Source organism: Astyanax mexicanus, chromosome 20 (genome assembly GCF_023375975.1).
Source record: "Astyanax mexicanus isolate ESR-SI-001 chromosome 20, AstMex3_surface, whole genome shotgun sequence".
NCBI lineage: Eukaryota > Metazoa > Chordata > Actinopteri > Characiformes > Acestrorhamphidae > Astyanax > Astyanax mexicanus.
This window is the reverse complement of record NC_064427.1, coordinates 9,615,831-9,631,550: the sequence shown is the minus strand read 5'-3', so window position 1 is coordinate 9,631,550 and position 15,720 is coordinate 9,615,831. Positions and strand designations below refer to the sequence as shown.

The 15,720-nt window shown below is 38.7% G+C and overlaps 1 protein-coding gene across 1 annotated transcript; it reads left to right on the top strand.

The window, feature by feature from the left end:
* The first annotated feature begins 3,597 nt into the window (after positions 1-3,597).
* LOC103030477 (placenta-specific gene 8 protein-like) lies at positions 3,598-9,679 on the top strand. The gene is made up of 4 exons (XM_007231186.4): positions 3,598-3,673; positions 5,350-5,486; positions 5,614-5,801; positions 7,513-9,679. The coding sequence occupies exons 2-4, from the start codon at positions 5,384-5,386 to the stop codon at positions 7,681-7,683; spliced, it is 462 nt and encodes a 153-aa protein (XP_007231248.2). The 5' UTR covers positions 3,598-3,673; positions 5,350-5,383; the 3' UTR covers positions 7,684-9,679.
* Positions 9,680-15,720: the final 6,041 nt, after the last annotated feature.

Here is a 15,720-nt window from a genome sequence, read left to right as displayed (position 1 = left end):
AGTAATACTCCAGAACCAGCTGTTACACGTTTTAACATTTGCCGTCTTTATGATGCAGTGAAGTAAACTGGTGTTTCTGGTTTGTTGTCGCCTCAGTGAGGGCAGGTAGTTAGTTGATTAGTTAGTTGTTAGTTGATTATTTGGGTCAGGTGTTGTAATAAGTATAAACGAATGACCGTTATTAAATACTAAACCCTTCGGAGAAGCGCTGCTGAACTGAAAGCCACTTTCTCTTATTATCTGCCTTTTAAAGCTCTAACACAGACTACACTGCTCAACATCACACTGCTCAACATCACTGAAAGAGTTTTTACCTGTTCAAATGCTTTAATGATCCTCTGTGAATAAGCATAATAATCCAAAACGCGGTCTGATCAGAGTTCACTGGTGTTATGCAGAATCCAGTCCTGTCATTTCCAGCCGCTGTGCTGCGATATCAGTTAAGCATTAGCTTAAAGTTAGCATTTTTCTAATTACTACCCTTAAACGATCTCGAAATTCAGAGGATCCAGTGATATTTAGGAGGTAAATGTACACAGAATAAAACGTACAGGGTTCTGAACATATTTATTTACCACAGAATGTGACAGAGGCCAGTTTTTGAAAAGCCCATTCAAATTCCCCATTCATTTGAACCACTTAGACACGGAACCCCAAATATGGGCATAAACAACATGGCGCCTACTACAAAATGAGGACATGATTTCACTGGTCTATGGCTGTGTGAAGTTGCTAAATATTGTGTTGTGAGGCCGGTTGGAGGTACTGCAAAATTCTCTAAAACGTCTTTGGAGATGGCTTATGGTGGAGAAATGAACATTCAACTCCTGCAGTCAGCATGCCAATTGCATGCTCCTATGCATTTGTGGCATTCTATTATCATATTCATTTTAGAGTGGCCTTTTATTGTGGCCAGCCCAAAGTACACCTCTGTAGTAATCGCTGTGTCTAATCAGCATCTTGATATGCCACACCTGTGACTGGTGGATGGTTCTTCTTCATGCTTCTTCTGACAGCTATTAACAGGTTGAGCAAGTAAAAAAATGCTGCACATTTCCCTGTAGAATCTACCAACAATAGAGTCAGTAAATCAATGTGAGTGACACTTCTTCATACCTTTCTTCTGCTGTCAACACAATGGTTGCAGCTGATCAAAACAAGTTGAAAAAAAAGTGCGTTACCCAGATTGGTGTGCTTGTTTCACGCCTCTTTCGTTTTGACGCACTGTAATAAATGGCTAGAATTTTTACAGCATTAATAATGTACAAAGAACAACCTCTACCTGTAGAATAATTTATAAATTAATAAATAATTTGATTTTAGATTAGTAAAGTGTGAACCCTACAGGAAACATAATATAATTCTCATTGTAGTAATTTTGAGTGGGATTCCTTTTTTAGTAGTCTAAACAGAAGTCTGCATTCGCTATTTTTTTTTTTTATTAAGATCTGCACTGATTTTATCATCACTAGATTGGGTGAAGATTCTTGGAATAAAGATTGGATTCTGTTCTAAATTATCTGAGCTGCATAGAGAATACAACAAAAGGAGGGAATTATACTCCACAGGTCCTTCTAAGGGTATTGGAAGGATTATTTTGTTTACTAGAATTTAAATTAAAGTGACTAACTTTTAAGGCCAATTTCACTGGTAGTTCGATTTTTTGGTCCGGATTGGCAATAAGTTTGTTTACTTGAGGGGTTTCTTCATTTGGTTTGGTTTGTTTTCACACAGGCACAAACCTGAATGCACCAATATGCTCCCCATCAAAGCTTGCGAGCACAACGTCCCCTCTGATTGGTCAGAGCTCTCTGCCGTGGAAGCAACAAAGAAAATATACTGTAGGAACTGTGTTCTGTATTTAATATCAATGCGTATAGTTGCGCACTGTAAAGCTGCTTTAACACTGAATGCGATCAATTCGCTGTTGCACTTTCAAAACCCAGCATTTTCAATGGGATGTGCAGCGCAGGTGTCCACAGGGTAAACAGAGTTATGCAGTTGAGAACAGTGAACGCTGCACATACCATGTTGAGTTTTGAAAACACCTCAGCATGGAGCAGCAGCAGAGACAGCATTTGTTGTTAGTTATCTGGCTAACGTATCTGGTTATTGCTACACCTGAACAGCTCTTTAACTAAAATATAAAGAGCATATTTGTTAGTCGGGTTGGAACAAGATCGAATCACATTCTTACTACAAGCGAACCACTCTGGAGTTCATTTGCAACCAGATTGTAACCACCTCCTCTAGTGGGTCTGAGTGCGGTTGTTTTGGTCTGAACCTGTGTGCGATTACTGTTTGCACTCTTGGTGCGATTAGTTTCAGCAGGTGTGAAAACAAACCAAAGGTTTTTTTTTTTTTTAATAATGCTAGTGTGAAAGTGCCCTTTTTGTCAGAATCAACGTCCAATTTAAAGCAGCATTATGTGAGATTTTTTTTTTTTTACCCCATTTGGGTTCCCTCAACAGGAGCAGAAGGTAATCTACTGTTACCCTATTGCCACAAATACAAATTTGAATAATTTCTAATGGACTGTTTGACCAAAAATCTTAAACTTGGACTCATCTGTCCACAATATCTTTGTCCAGACTTCCAGTGACCAGTGTCTTTTCTCTTTGGCCTCTGGCCAGTTTGAAGTATGGATTTTCCTTGGTCATTCTGCCTTAAATTCTGAAGCATCCTGAAATCGCCTCTTGAGCATTTATCTTCTTTTCAGGGGCTCCCACTCTTGTTTTTGTCCTTCTTAAAGCCAGTTTGTTCTACTCTTTTTAGCTTCTTTGCAATGTCTCACACTGATTAGCCTTTCTTTCTTAACACAACAGTAGACTGATGGGTCTCTTTTAAAAAGTTGTTTATTTCAGGCCATTTTGAATCTGTAAGTAAACCAACAACTACTGATGCTTCTGATATGCAACTAACCTAGGATGTTGTGCTCCTTTTTATGTTCTCTTACTAGAATAACATTTTATAGCTGGTCAACAAAATTGAAAGCCAAGAAAGTGTTGCAATCTGGTGTAGACATTCTTGGAAAATTCTTGTTGTTGTTGTGTGTGTGTGTGTGTGTGTGTGTGTGTGTGTGTGTGTGTGAGTGAGCATTATCATGCTGAAAAATGCCAGTTGGAAGCACTGAGACCATGTGTTGCACAGTTCATATCACTGAGCTTTCTTCAAAAGTAAGGAAATCAATTCACAAAACATCAAATCAAATACAAAACATAAAGAATACAAATAAATTAAATGAAAAAACAAACACAAATACACTAATGACTAGCTAAAAAGGTCGATGTATGCCATGATGCATTACTAAATAATACATTGTATGACAACATATTGAATGCAATTTTATACATATGTATTTTTATTCACCATGGATTAAAACAATGCTAAACTAAATCATAAGAATTGTTCTGTAGCTCTACATTAGAGTTCATTCTGGTTGTGAATTAAGAATCTGAATCTGATGACAATTGAATAAGATATGACCGAGATTGCTCAACCTGATCTGTTTTCATCAAAGGTGTTGAGCAAGTTAAGGAAGTAACCAGAGATAAATGTCATGCATTCTCTGCATGTTTTAAATCAACAAAACAATCTGTCCAGAGAAACAAATGATCCTGCCGTGACGGACAAACCAGAACTCTCAGCAGCACGGGCAACACCAAGACCACAGGTGAGATCATAAGTTTTGTGTCTAGAAATGCTTATAGCTAAAAAAAAAAAAAAAAAAATCTCTATCTATCTATTCACTATCTTTAGCTAGTGGAATGATAATATTTAATGTTGAAATGCAGACGTGATCTTTAAAATTAATCTGATTTATCTTCTTGGTTTGGAATGCAGTTATTCTGCGTTAAACCTTCTAGACAAGATATTGTGTGAATGTTCAATAACATGATCATGTTAAATAAGTTAGCATTCTCTACAGATATATACTTCTTATGCATGATAAGTAAAACTGTATGCATGACAGTAAAACTGTTTAACTTTGTGTCACACTGTTCTGAAAACATCCTCATAATGCAAGAGAGCAAACGTCAATTACTTACAAAATATACCAGATATGTTTTATCAGTGCAGAACTGCAAAAGTGGCAAGTGCAAAAATATCATTTTTTGCCTTTTGAGGCCATTTTTTATTGGTTTCTTTTTCAGGTTTTTCAAAGTCTGTAATCATTACTTCTTACATCATTTTGGTTTAACTCTTTATTGTAAAACCAAAACAGTTGTATTAATGCTTTCATTTTGAGCATGGCTATTTTGGCACAGACCAAAACAAGCAGAAAGTGATGCACTGTTAAGATTTAGCTTTGGTTTGTTTAGCATTCATACTGACATACTTAAAGAGCCACTAAATTCTAAACCATATTTTGTCAATTAATAGCTGAAATGTGTCCCTTTGAAGTAAGGAAACATAATAGTTCTGCTTGCATATATATTATATTTAATGTTTATATTTAAACATATCCTAACCTTTTAAAAATCGTTAAATTCAGCCTCTGCAGCCTCCTCTTAGGTTCAGCTGTGCTATAGGTGTGGATGATGGGTCCGTGTATTTTGGTACGCAAACACATCACAATATACAGATCAGTTCGTCAATAATGCCACCCTCCTGCTCATGTCCAACCAATCTGGGACTCACCACTATTAGAGGCATACTGCTGCTGCTGCAGCTCATTTGACTCAGGATTTGATTGAAGTTATTTAACCCTAACCAATAAGCGAAAACATCTCGAAACAATTGTGTTAATAGTTGTCCAACATATTATTAAGAAGTGGAAGGAGAGTGGGGACACATCATATTTAAGGAAGGAATGTGTCGTAACAAAAACTTGAATGATGGTGGGCGGCAATCATTTTGGTGTAGTCATAGAAAAACAACACTAGAACTCAAAAATATGTGTAATAGTGAAAGTAAAAGCATTTCCACACACACAGTGCCCAGGAAACTCAAAGGTTTAGGACTAAACAGATGCATAGCCTTAAGAACACCACTTATCAGTGAGGATAACTAGCAAAATGGATTCAGTTTGCTAGGGAGCAAAAAGATTGGACTATGAAGCAGTGGAAGGAGGTGGTCTGATGAGTCCAGATTTATGCCCAGTGCCTACTGTACATGCCTGTGGGGCAGTGCTACGATCTGGGGCTAGTGTAGTTGGTCATACCTAGGTTCAGCAACATATGTATGTACAATAATGTACAGTATGTACAACCAAATATTATATATTTTTTGGCCAGACAGAGTATTTTCTGAGGTACTAATAGGAATCTAGAAATTTGAGAGTATTTTAGAGAGCAAACAGTGTAGTAATAAGACAGTCTCATGCTATTCCTATTGTCTTTCATGCAGGACCTCCTTCTGAATTTGCTGTACGTAGTTGATCATGGCAGGGACAACTGTTGTAGTTCAGCCAGCACCAAAGGCTGTGCCTCGTGTCACTTTTTGGACTACTGGTCTGTGCGACTGCTGCCAGGACATGAATAACTGTGAGTACTTAAATATACTCACTACAGACTTTACAGCGTTTATTCTAATGTTATATTGTATTAATTATTGAGATTGTAGCACATTACTGTAGTCTTTATACTGTACGGCTGATCCTTTTGCCTTTAGGCTGCTTTGCATTCTGGTGCTGTCCTTGCCATGCTTGCTCCACAACAGAAAAATTTGGTGAGAACAGATGCCTGCCCCTGGTGGATATCTGCGGCCCAGCGGTGATGGCGGCTTTTGGGGTCGCTATTTGTGTGCCACCAGTGGCACTTTCCATGAGGGTGGCAGTACGCTACAGATACCAAATCTCGGTAAGCTTTAAGTTCTTCGAACCATGATCAAGCAGCAGCCTTAAACTTTAATTTACCACATTTTTCACACTATAAGGTGCACTTAAAATCCTTTAATTTTCCCCAAAAATTGTCAGCGCACCTATTAATCCAATGCACCATATGTATACATTTGAAAAAAGTGAGGTTGTAAGCAGCAGTAAAGCCATCCAACTGAAGTACAGCATTATACAGAAGTTTTACATTTAAGTTTTCCAGCACCGAGATTTGAGATTGATGCAGGATTAGCATTAGCCGCTAACTGCTCTAGCTCTTTTGCCATTCAGATATGAGTATTTTTGGCCTGTAGCCCACTGCTAACCCCGGCTAGCACTGCTGGAGCAGCATTAGCTGCTAACCACACTAAACACTAACTCTTTCACTATTCAGAGGTGAGTATTATCACCACCCCTACCCAGTGGCGAGACGGCTGAATTAGAAGGTAAACATGACAGCACCCCTGTTCCTTACTAGTGTCGCATAATGCGCCTTAAAATCTGGTGTGTGCCTTATAGAGCAAAAAATATGCTATGTTGTTTTGTTGTTGACGATGAAAAAAAAAAAAAAATCTATAGGTTCCCAAAATTGTGCAGTCTAATCAATATTCACTAGTCTGATCACTATTGCCAGTGTCTACCTTTATCTGTCATTTGGAAACTGTGACCAATAAACAGCACAAATTAATAAATATGCAAAATTACCATGGTTGATTTACTGCAATTTGTAAAAAGAAACAAGGAGGAACAGTGCGGTGTACTAACTGCTTTAGACAAAAAATATATAATTTAAAATCTATTGGTAAATTATTAAGTATTTGGTAGATTAAGGATGTGGGACACTTCACTTATAACCACCACCCCCTTGGCTCAAGGCCTGACTGTAATTATTTTCATGCATACAATATTTTTTTTTTTACATACTTTAATTTTTTTAACCTACAGTGTCAAACAAAAGTAACTACATCCTTTACTTTTGTGTAAATATTTTATTTTATATATTTTCATGGGACGGTACTATAGAAATTAAACTTAGAACTAAATTAGAGTAGTTAGTGTACAGCTTTGATAGAACTATGGATTCTAAGCATAACTTCTGAACATCTTCTGAACATACCACAACACACATCTATTAATGTCTACATAACTGTCAACACAACTGAGTACACCTCACATCCAATTTGTGCTCAGTCATGACGTTGTCCCGCTCTGGTATTATGTGGCTGCTTAGAGGTGTTTTGGGGACAGTTTTTTCATACTGGCTACTGGATATCCAACAGGACAGCTCATGGCAAAGAACTCTCTGAGGATGTGCTAAATAGAATAGTTGCATTCCACAAAGATGGCCTAGGCTATGAAAAGAACTAGTTTCACTCAGAACAGGCTTTGCCAGGGCAGTTGAGTCTGAATTTTTTGCGTAATATCCAGAGGCTGGCTTTAAAAAATAGATGTATAAGAGCTGCCAGAAATCATGCAGAGGTTGAAGACATGGGAGGACTACCTTTAAGTGCTTAGACCATACGCCACACATTGTATCAACTCTGCCTACTTTGTCATTGTCTCTACAGAAGATGCAAAAGAAAGGCTGCAAACACTTTTCTGAAGATAAGTAGTCCAAGAACATGAATTGGAACCATGTCTTGTGGTCGGACAAGACCAAGATAAACTTGTTATTATTGTATATATGTGTATTTCAGGGTGACATCTGTGAGGACATCGCCATTACCTGCTTCTGTGCTTGGTGCTCTTGGTGTCAGATGAACAGAGAGATAACGCAACGTCAACAACGTGCCATGGTCATCAGCAGCCAGCCGGTGGTCCCAGTCGTCACCACTCAGCCGGCGGCAGTAATAGTCAGCGCAGTGTAGCCAACAGAGACTCACGTTTTCTCACACAATTAAGAATCACCAGCTGGCATTATCAATAATTCTCTCATGGAATATGTTATTTTTTTACTAAGTGGTGTGATGTTCACAGGGTATTTTGGAAATATAAATTCTAATAATTACACTGTAATTACACAATGCATATACTAAAATATCAGTGCAGCACATCATAAACATTATACACGGTGAGCCATTTATATGGATGCACCTTAATAAAATGGGAATGGTTGGTGATATTAGCTTCCTGTTTGTGGCACATTAGTATATGGGAGGGGGGGGGACTTTTCAAGATGGGTGGTGACCATGGCGACTATTTTGTAGTCGGCTAATTTTATTTTCTTCAGTGAGAAGAGGGTCATGTGACACAACAAACTTATTAATAACAATGGTGTGCTTGGTTTTAACATAACTTTATTCCTTTTTTATGAGTTATTTACAAGTTTCTGCCCACTTATAAAATGTGTTTAAAGTGCTGCTCATTGTGTTCACACAGAAGAAATGCCAGCACAGGCTTCCAGTATCCGTAGTTTCAGGTGCTGCACATCTTGTATCTTCACAGCATAGACCACTGCCTTCAGATAACCCCAAAGATAAAAGTCTAAGGGGGCAGATCGGGAGACTTTGGGAGCCATTCAACTGGCTCACAATGACCAATCAACTTTCCAGGAAACTGTTCATCTAGGAATGCCCGGACCTGACACCCATAATGTGGTGGTGCACCATATTGCTGAAAAAACTCATCATCATCACATCATCATGTAGCAATTTCACATATCCAGTGGCCTTGAGGTTTCATTGATGAAGAATGGTCCCACTACCTTTATACCCCATATACCACCAATTTTTGTGTTCCAGCAGTCTTGAAGTGATCTATCCAGTGTGGGTTAGTGTCAGACCAATAGTGGTGGTTTTGTTTGTTAACTTTTTTCCATTCACATAAAAGTTTGTTTAAACTGAGGGTCCTGTTCCAATTGTTGCTTTTACACAGATCTGGGTCATTCTTGATGAGAAGCTGCAGCAGCTGGAGTTTGTAAGGGTGCCATTTGTGAGTAGCTTATATCCGCCGAAGAGATGTTCGACTGATGCCACTCTCCACTGGCGGCGAGTGCTACGCTGTGGGCTCTTGCTGAATAAAGCTAGCACAGCCACTGATGTGTCTACGTTAGTCGCAGTTTTCATGCGTCCACATTTTGGCAAATCCAACACTGAACCAGTTTCACGAAAACTGGGCAAGCTTTTTGCTAACTGTAGCATGGGAGATAGGCGGTCTCGTAGGGTGTCTTGCATTAAAATCTGCTGCAATGACCCAGGTTCTGCGTTCACCAGACATCAGCACAATTTCTTTCCGCTCCTAACGTGTTAACCTCTGCGACGTGTTAAGGGCTGTATACAAAGAGAAACTTGTAAATAACTCATGAAAGGATAAAGTTAGGTTAAAACCAAGCACAACACGTTTTTCTTGTGAAATTTGATGAAGTTTGATGTGTCACATGACCCTTTTCGTATTGAAAAAACTAAAGTTGGATCCAAAATGTCTTCAAGACTTCAAAATGGTTATGGTCACCACCCATCTTGAAAACCTTTCCTTCTCCCATATACTAATGTGCCACAAACAAGAAGTTGATATCACCAACCATTCCCATTTAATTTAGGTGTATCCATTTAAATGTCCCCTCCAAATCCTATAGAGCATGCATTTTACTTGCTAAAGAGGAGACTGAAAGGAGTAACCCCCCAAAACAAACACCAGCTGAAAGAATCTATGGTGAAAACCTGGAAAAGCATCACAAAAGAGGAATTCAAATGTTTGGTGGTGTTGGTGAGTCACCGGCTTACTAAATATATAGTCTTAATTACTTACATTTATTTTAAGTATTCTGTTCCAATATTTTTGTAAGAAAAATGTGGGTTCAGACAGAAGGTGCTATCTTCAAAACAGATGTAAATACAAAGCTGGAAATAAAAGCTGAAATGTTGATTTTTTGTCTCAGAATTTTTTTTTTTAATATAAAACCCAAATGTTTTACTTTACAGAAAAAATAAATTGATTGGTCTCACTGTTCCAATACATTTGGAGGGGACTGTAAGAATGCAATGGCAATGATGAGAATTGTACAGGTTCACACAGAAGGCATAAACTGGGTTTTAAATAAATAGAAGAAGTGAACCATGGGACATGGGTGTGTTGAAACTTATCAGGAATCCTTTTTGTTGAAGATCACAGGAGGTTTAATGTGGTTTAATTTAGAGATTAGAGATATTTCACAATATTTTCATAGGCTAGCATCCTTTCACTTTAAAGGCCTTTAAAAGTCCATTTTAATAACATCCAGCAAGACTTCTTAATTATTATTTATTGTATAATTCAGAGCAGATCAGTGTCCTTTGCAAACATAGTCTCCTCTGAACTAACAAAAGTATAAGACTGTGTTATCTCATTTCAATATGCATTTTACAGCAGTTCTAACAATGCACACTATAAACTAGTCCAACAGGAAATGCTCTGCCATGCATTTTAAAATGACAAAGACAAACAATTTTAGCAATCTTGCCCTCATAATGTATAGTCATGCTAAATGCCATGTTTTGACATGTCTGTCAGTCATCAGGTCTAATCTGTATGATGGCAGAAACCTATCATACAACCTATGATTAGCCAATCAATGCTATCATCAAGTTGTTAAATATTAGTAGTCTGCAAAGGAACATCACTCCCCAAGCACAAAGATGACTGGCTGCCAGGGGTCCTTCAGGCTAATGGGATCATGCAGTGCCCAGTCATGACTGAACTTCAATGCAGAACATGCAGCAGATGGTCATGACACAGTTAGCAAAGCTTACAGAGCAGCACAGTTTTTTAGGCTTTCATGTGTATTATACATACATACATACATACATACATACATACCATTTATAAGAATATAACAGAAGTTATATTGTGCTGTGAAAGACTAATGTTCTTGCAGAGACTGTAAATGTGTTATTTTACTGTCTTTATTCATTCCCCCAAGCCTTTTTTATCTTCTTCAATAAGTTGTGGAGTTTTGGGGCTCCGAGGGGTCCAGAGGGCTATGATCAGGAGATTGCCGGTTCAAATCCTGTTCATGTAGTTGGACCTGAGCACAATTGGTCTTGCTCTCTCTGGGTGAGTAGATGGTGCTCTCTCTCCTCACATCACTCCATAAGGGTGATGTCGATCAGCATAAGGTGCGTCTGTGAGCTGATGTATCAGAACTGAATCGCTGCGCTTTCCTCCGAGCGTGCTATGATGCTACTCGGTAAAGCTGCATCAGCAACAGTTTGAAAAGAAGCAGTGGCTGACTTCACTTCACATGTATCAGAGGAGGCATGTGCTAGTCATCACCCTACTGATGTTTTATTAGAAATAAAAATTTATGAAAAAAAAAAGTTTTCACACTAGACCTTTTTTTGCGTGTGCTTTCTCTGTGGGTTCGGTACTTTGGTTAAGTGTGAACGCTGTGGAAAAAAAATGCATGATTGTCTCTATTGGGAATGTGTACAGGTACCTTTCATCATTACATGTAAAACTGCAATAGCAACCATTTTTCTACAAAGCTTCCTTATTTTAGGGGCTTAAAAGTAATTGGACAAAGGCCACTTGACATGCCTTTAGGCTGCTTTGCATTCTGGTGCTATTTTTGCCAAACCTATTGGAAACTATATGCACCCCAGCAGCTTTTGAGGTCCTTCTCCTGTTAAGTTGCCATTTTGGATTCAAGATATTTGCATGACAGTAGTGACATATGGATGGATGGATTTATAGATAGATAGACAGACATAGTTAAGATTGGTTAAATCATGGTATTAATGTGTATTTCATGTTTTTCAGTTAACATTTCTGAGGACATCCCCATTGCCTTTTGCTGCATTTGGTGCACTTGGTGTCAGCTACCGTGGTCATCGGCAGCCAGCCGACAGCCATGTTGGTTAGCCCTTAATATATGCAGGGGTTGGACAATGAAACTGAAACACCTGTCATTTTAGTGTGGGAAGTTTCATGGCTAAATTGGAGCAGCCTGGTGGCCAATCTTCATTAATTGCACATTGCAGCAGTAAGAGCAAAGTGTGAAGGTTTAATTAGCAGGGTAAGAGCACAGTTTTGCTAAAAATATTGCAATGCACACAACATTATGGGTGACATACCAGAGTTCAAAAGAGGACAAATTGTTGCTGCACGTCTTGCTGGCGCATCTGTGACCAAGACAGCAAGTCTTTGTGATGTATCAAGAGCCACGGTATCCAGGGTAATGTCAGCATACCACCAAGAAGGACCAACCACATCTAACAGGATTAACTGTGGACACAAGAGGAAGCTGTCTGAAAAGGGATGTCCTGGTGCAAACCCGGATTGTATACAAAAAACATACAACTCTCCTGTTTCCACCAGAACTGTCCGTCTGGACAATAAATGATTGTGGTCCAAAACCAGGTGTTTCAGTTTCATTGTCCAACCCCTGTAAGTATATAGCCCTTTATATATAAGAATGTTTTGATGACTGTGATAGAGAATGTATAGTAGGGGTGTAACTGTACATGTATTCTTTACGAATCGTCATGCATAATCGCACTGAGAATACAAGGTACATGCAACCTATAGGAACATGCAAAAAACAATTAACAAAATGTGAAACCAAAGTTTCCAATAAGGAATCGTTGACTGTACACTGTTGCTAAACCTGCCATGCTAACTATAGTTTTTGTAGTGCATGTTCCCATTTTTGGCCACGGTCAAACTGACCCTCTTTTGATTTTTAATGCACGCCTTCTCCAATCTTAGACTAAATCAAATTGGTGAACAGGTGGAGTCAAGAAAATATCCCATTTGATGAAACTGGCATCAGTCAGTCAATTACTACAGTGAGAACACCTGGAGAGGGAGTGGCTTGGGCCACAGACATAGAAAGGAAGAGAAAGAAAGAAGATGTGTGCATAACAAGCTTTGTTTAAATGTAGCCTATATTAAACAAATTCTAACACTCTTCTTATTGTACAAATTTTGTATTCATTTTAAATAAAGTGAACCATTGGACATGGGTGTAATGTTTTTATTTAAGGTCAACAATGGTTTAAGGTGGTATACTTAAGGTGGTATACTTAAGTTTGCAATTTGTGGGCCATCAATTCCCAAGCACAAAGATGACTGGCTGCCAGGGGTCCTTCAGGCTAATGGGATCATGCAGTGCCCAGTCATGACTGAACTTCAGTGCAGAACATGCAGCAGATGGTCATGACACAGTTAGAAAAGCTTAAAGAGCATACACATTTTGGTGGGTCAGGGCTGGGTGTCAGTGTAATGAGTGTTGCACATACACTGTTAATAATAATGGAACCAACTATAGTTAAAGATAAATAGGTAATGTGTAGTTTTACTGTTCAGTAAACAGCCTTTGGGATTAGTAATTATCCTAAGTCGCTTTAATGTTCTTTATAAAGCCTAAAGAATTATGCAACTGAGTAAGACTGGAGTAGAAGGACAGATTTGTTCCCTATATCTTAGGAATGAGATTACACTCCATGCATAGAGATCTCCCAAACATCCAAGTCTATTCTTGTAAACTCGGACTGGGTTTAACAACCACCTCCTCTCATACCTCATACTTGGTTAAAAAACATAGTAAAAGTGCATTCTGGAGTGGCTAAAAAGAGGGTTAAGTGTCGTACAGTCCTTTACATTGAGAAAATGTTTGAATGCGATAGAAAAAGGAGTGACTATTAATGGTGTGACTAGTCATAGTCATAATCTGGTGCATAAGTATTGGTAACATGGTCAGAAATGCTCATTTTAGAAAAAAGAAAACTTTATTATTGGTGCATGTTTTTGGGGAGGAGGTGGGGGTTGGGGTCAATTCCAATCCAGGCTGAAGTGCAATTGCTAATTTAAAAATGAGCTCTTAATTTTAATCAGTGATGAAGACTGTTTTATCATACTGTACCAGTCAAAAGTTTGGACACACCTATTCTCATTTAATGTTTTTTTGTGATGGGCAGTGCAAATAAACAACAAATATTCATGAGATTGTGTGTCCAAACTTTTGAATGGTACTGTACATGTTGCATCATAGCCTCTGCTCTTGAAACAGAGTCGTCCATTTCTTCTTGCTCAATTTTCTTAAAAAAAAAAAAAACAGTCTGGACTCCCATTATCTGCATACTCTCTGACAAGTAAAAAAAAGCAAAACAAATACAAATTTAATTTGCCAGTTTAATTGTCTGTGTGCTTCTGTTTCATTTGTAATTTGACTGAATAGTCCAGTCAGTGTTGTAATGTGGCTATCATTGAGTTTGGAGCATTAAGCTAGCAATTAGAACAACTGTTTAATGTCCTGTTTGCTAACATTTATTATTAGCTAAAACTTTGCTTTGTAGTTTAGCATTTTTTCCTGTGCATTCTGCTCATGGCTGGGCAGAATTCAGGCATGTGCAGATGCTGATAAAAATATATTTTATCAATAAAAGAAACAAAAATCAGGCAAAGGGATGGTCAAACAGAAAAGGGTCAACTTTGACCAACAGCAGTAACAAGAGTATAATTGGCCTGTAGCCTGCTCCTAACCCTGGCTAGCACTGCTGGAATAGCATTGGTGGTTAGGGGGTAATAGCAGACAAACCAAGTCTCCCTGAAGCTGCGGGAGTCTCCCGCATTTCGGTAGTGGCTCCCTGATGCCCGCGAGTCACATATAATCTCCCGGAATTCAGAACGAGTGCCCCAAACGCGCACACAAACGCGCACACAGGCCACAGACTTATTTTCTAGTCGTGTGTGGGAAGGAGAGAGAGAAAACAGAGGGTTCTTATTGGCCTGTTCTCTGCAAAGAGTCTGTGAGACAGCCAATCAGTTTTTAGTGTGGGCGGGCAGTGTTTTTCCCCCCTCCCGGACAGGATTTGTTCAGTGAGTGAGAGAAAGCAGATCATGGCGGAGGCAATATTAATAATTATTGTAATATGATATGAAATGTTTTTGATGTTGTGCAATTTTTTGTGGTATTGTAACTGTCAATTTTTGTCAAATAAAGGCTTTTTTAACCTCCCTGAAATCAACTTTTGCAACTTGGGATGTCTGTAATAGCATTAGCATACCCGCTAACCTCACTAGCTCTTTTGCTGTTCAGAGGTGAGTATTACCGGCCTGTAGCCTGCTCCTAACCCTGGTTAGCACAGCTGGATCAGCATTAGCATTACCCGCTAGCGCGAATGTTAATTCTCCAGTTTTCAGGAGAGAGATCTGTGTAGATTCAGATCCAGTGCTGGTCTGATTTTTTTATTAGTTTTGTTTACTTAGCATAGTTTCACTTAACTTAGTTAGCTCCCCCCCCCTCCACCCAGCAGCGTGACCTGCTAAATTAGAAGTTCCTTATAGTGTCTCCTAAAATATGCCTTATAATCCAGTGTGAATATATAGACCAGAAAATAGATGTTCATTGATAGTGCACCTTAAAATATAGTGCGCCTTATAGCGCGAAAAATACAGTAAGTGTAGAGCTTAAATAGCACTTTAAATTCTATTTCAGTCACTTTTTTAATAGAGAACTTTAGAATACTTTTACTCAAGTCTGGGTCTTTTCGCTGTAAACCCATAAGTTGTTTAAACTCTTATGAATTTGAGGCAACAAATTAACTCAAATGATTTGAGTAGACTTAACTTATTAGGGATACAGTGGAGTACTTTGTATATCTCTGGGGGATGCTGATAGATGAATCACTCTTTAAGAGGTTCTTTGGAAAAGAACAGAATTTTTTTATTAAGATGACTCTCACTCTTTCTTTTTTTTCCCCCCTCCTGTCTGGACTTTAAGCTGTACCTCTCTCAGCTCCAAAGATTCCCTGCCAAGCTCAAACTGCATGAGTGCTGATGATTAGGCTCAGGCCGCTTCCTGGAATCATTAAAGTTTCCGCTAATCCCTGCTTTGCATAACGCTAGGAACGAGAGTAATTGTAGAAAAAAGGCAGTCAGGATCATCTGTTGAGTAAACAGACTGGCTCGCCCGGGGTGATGTAATC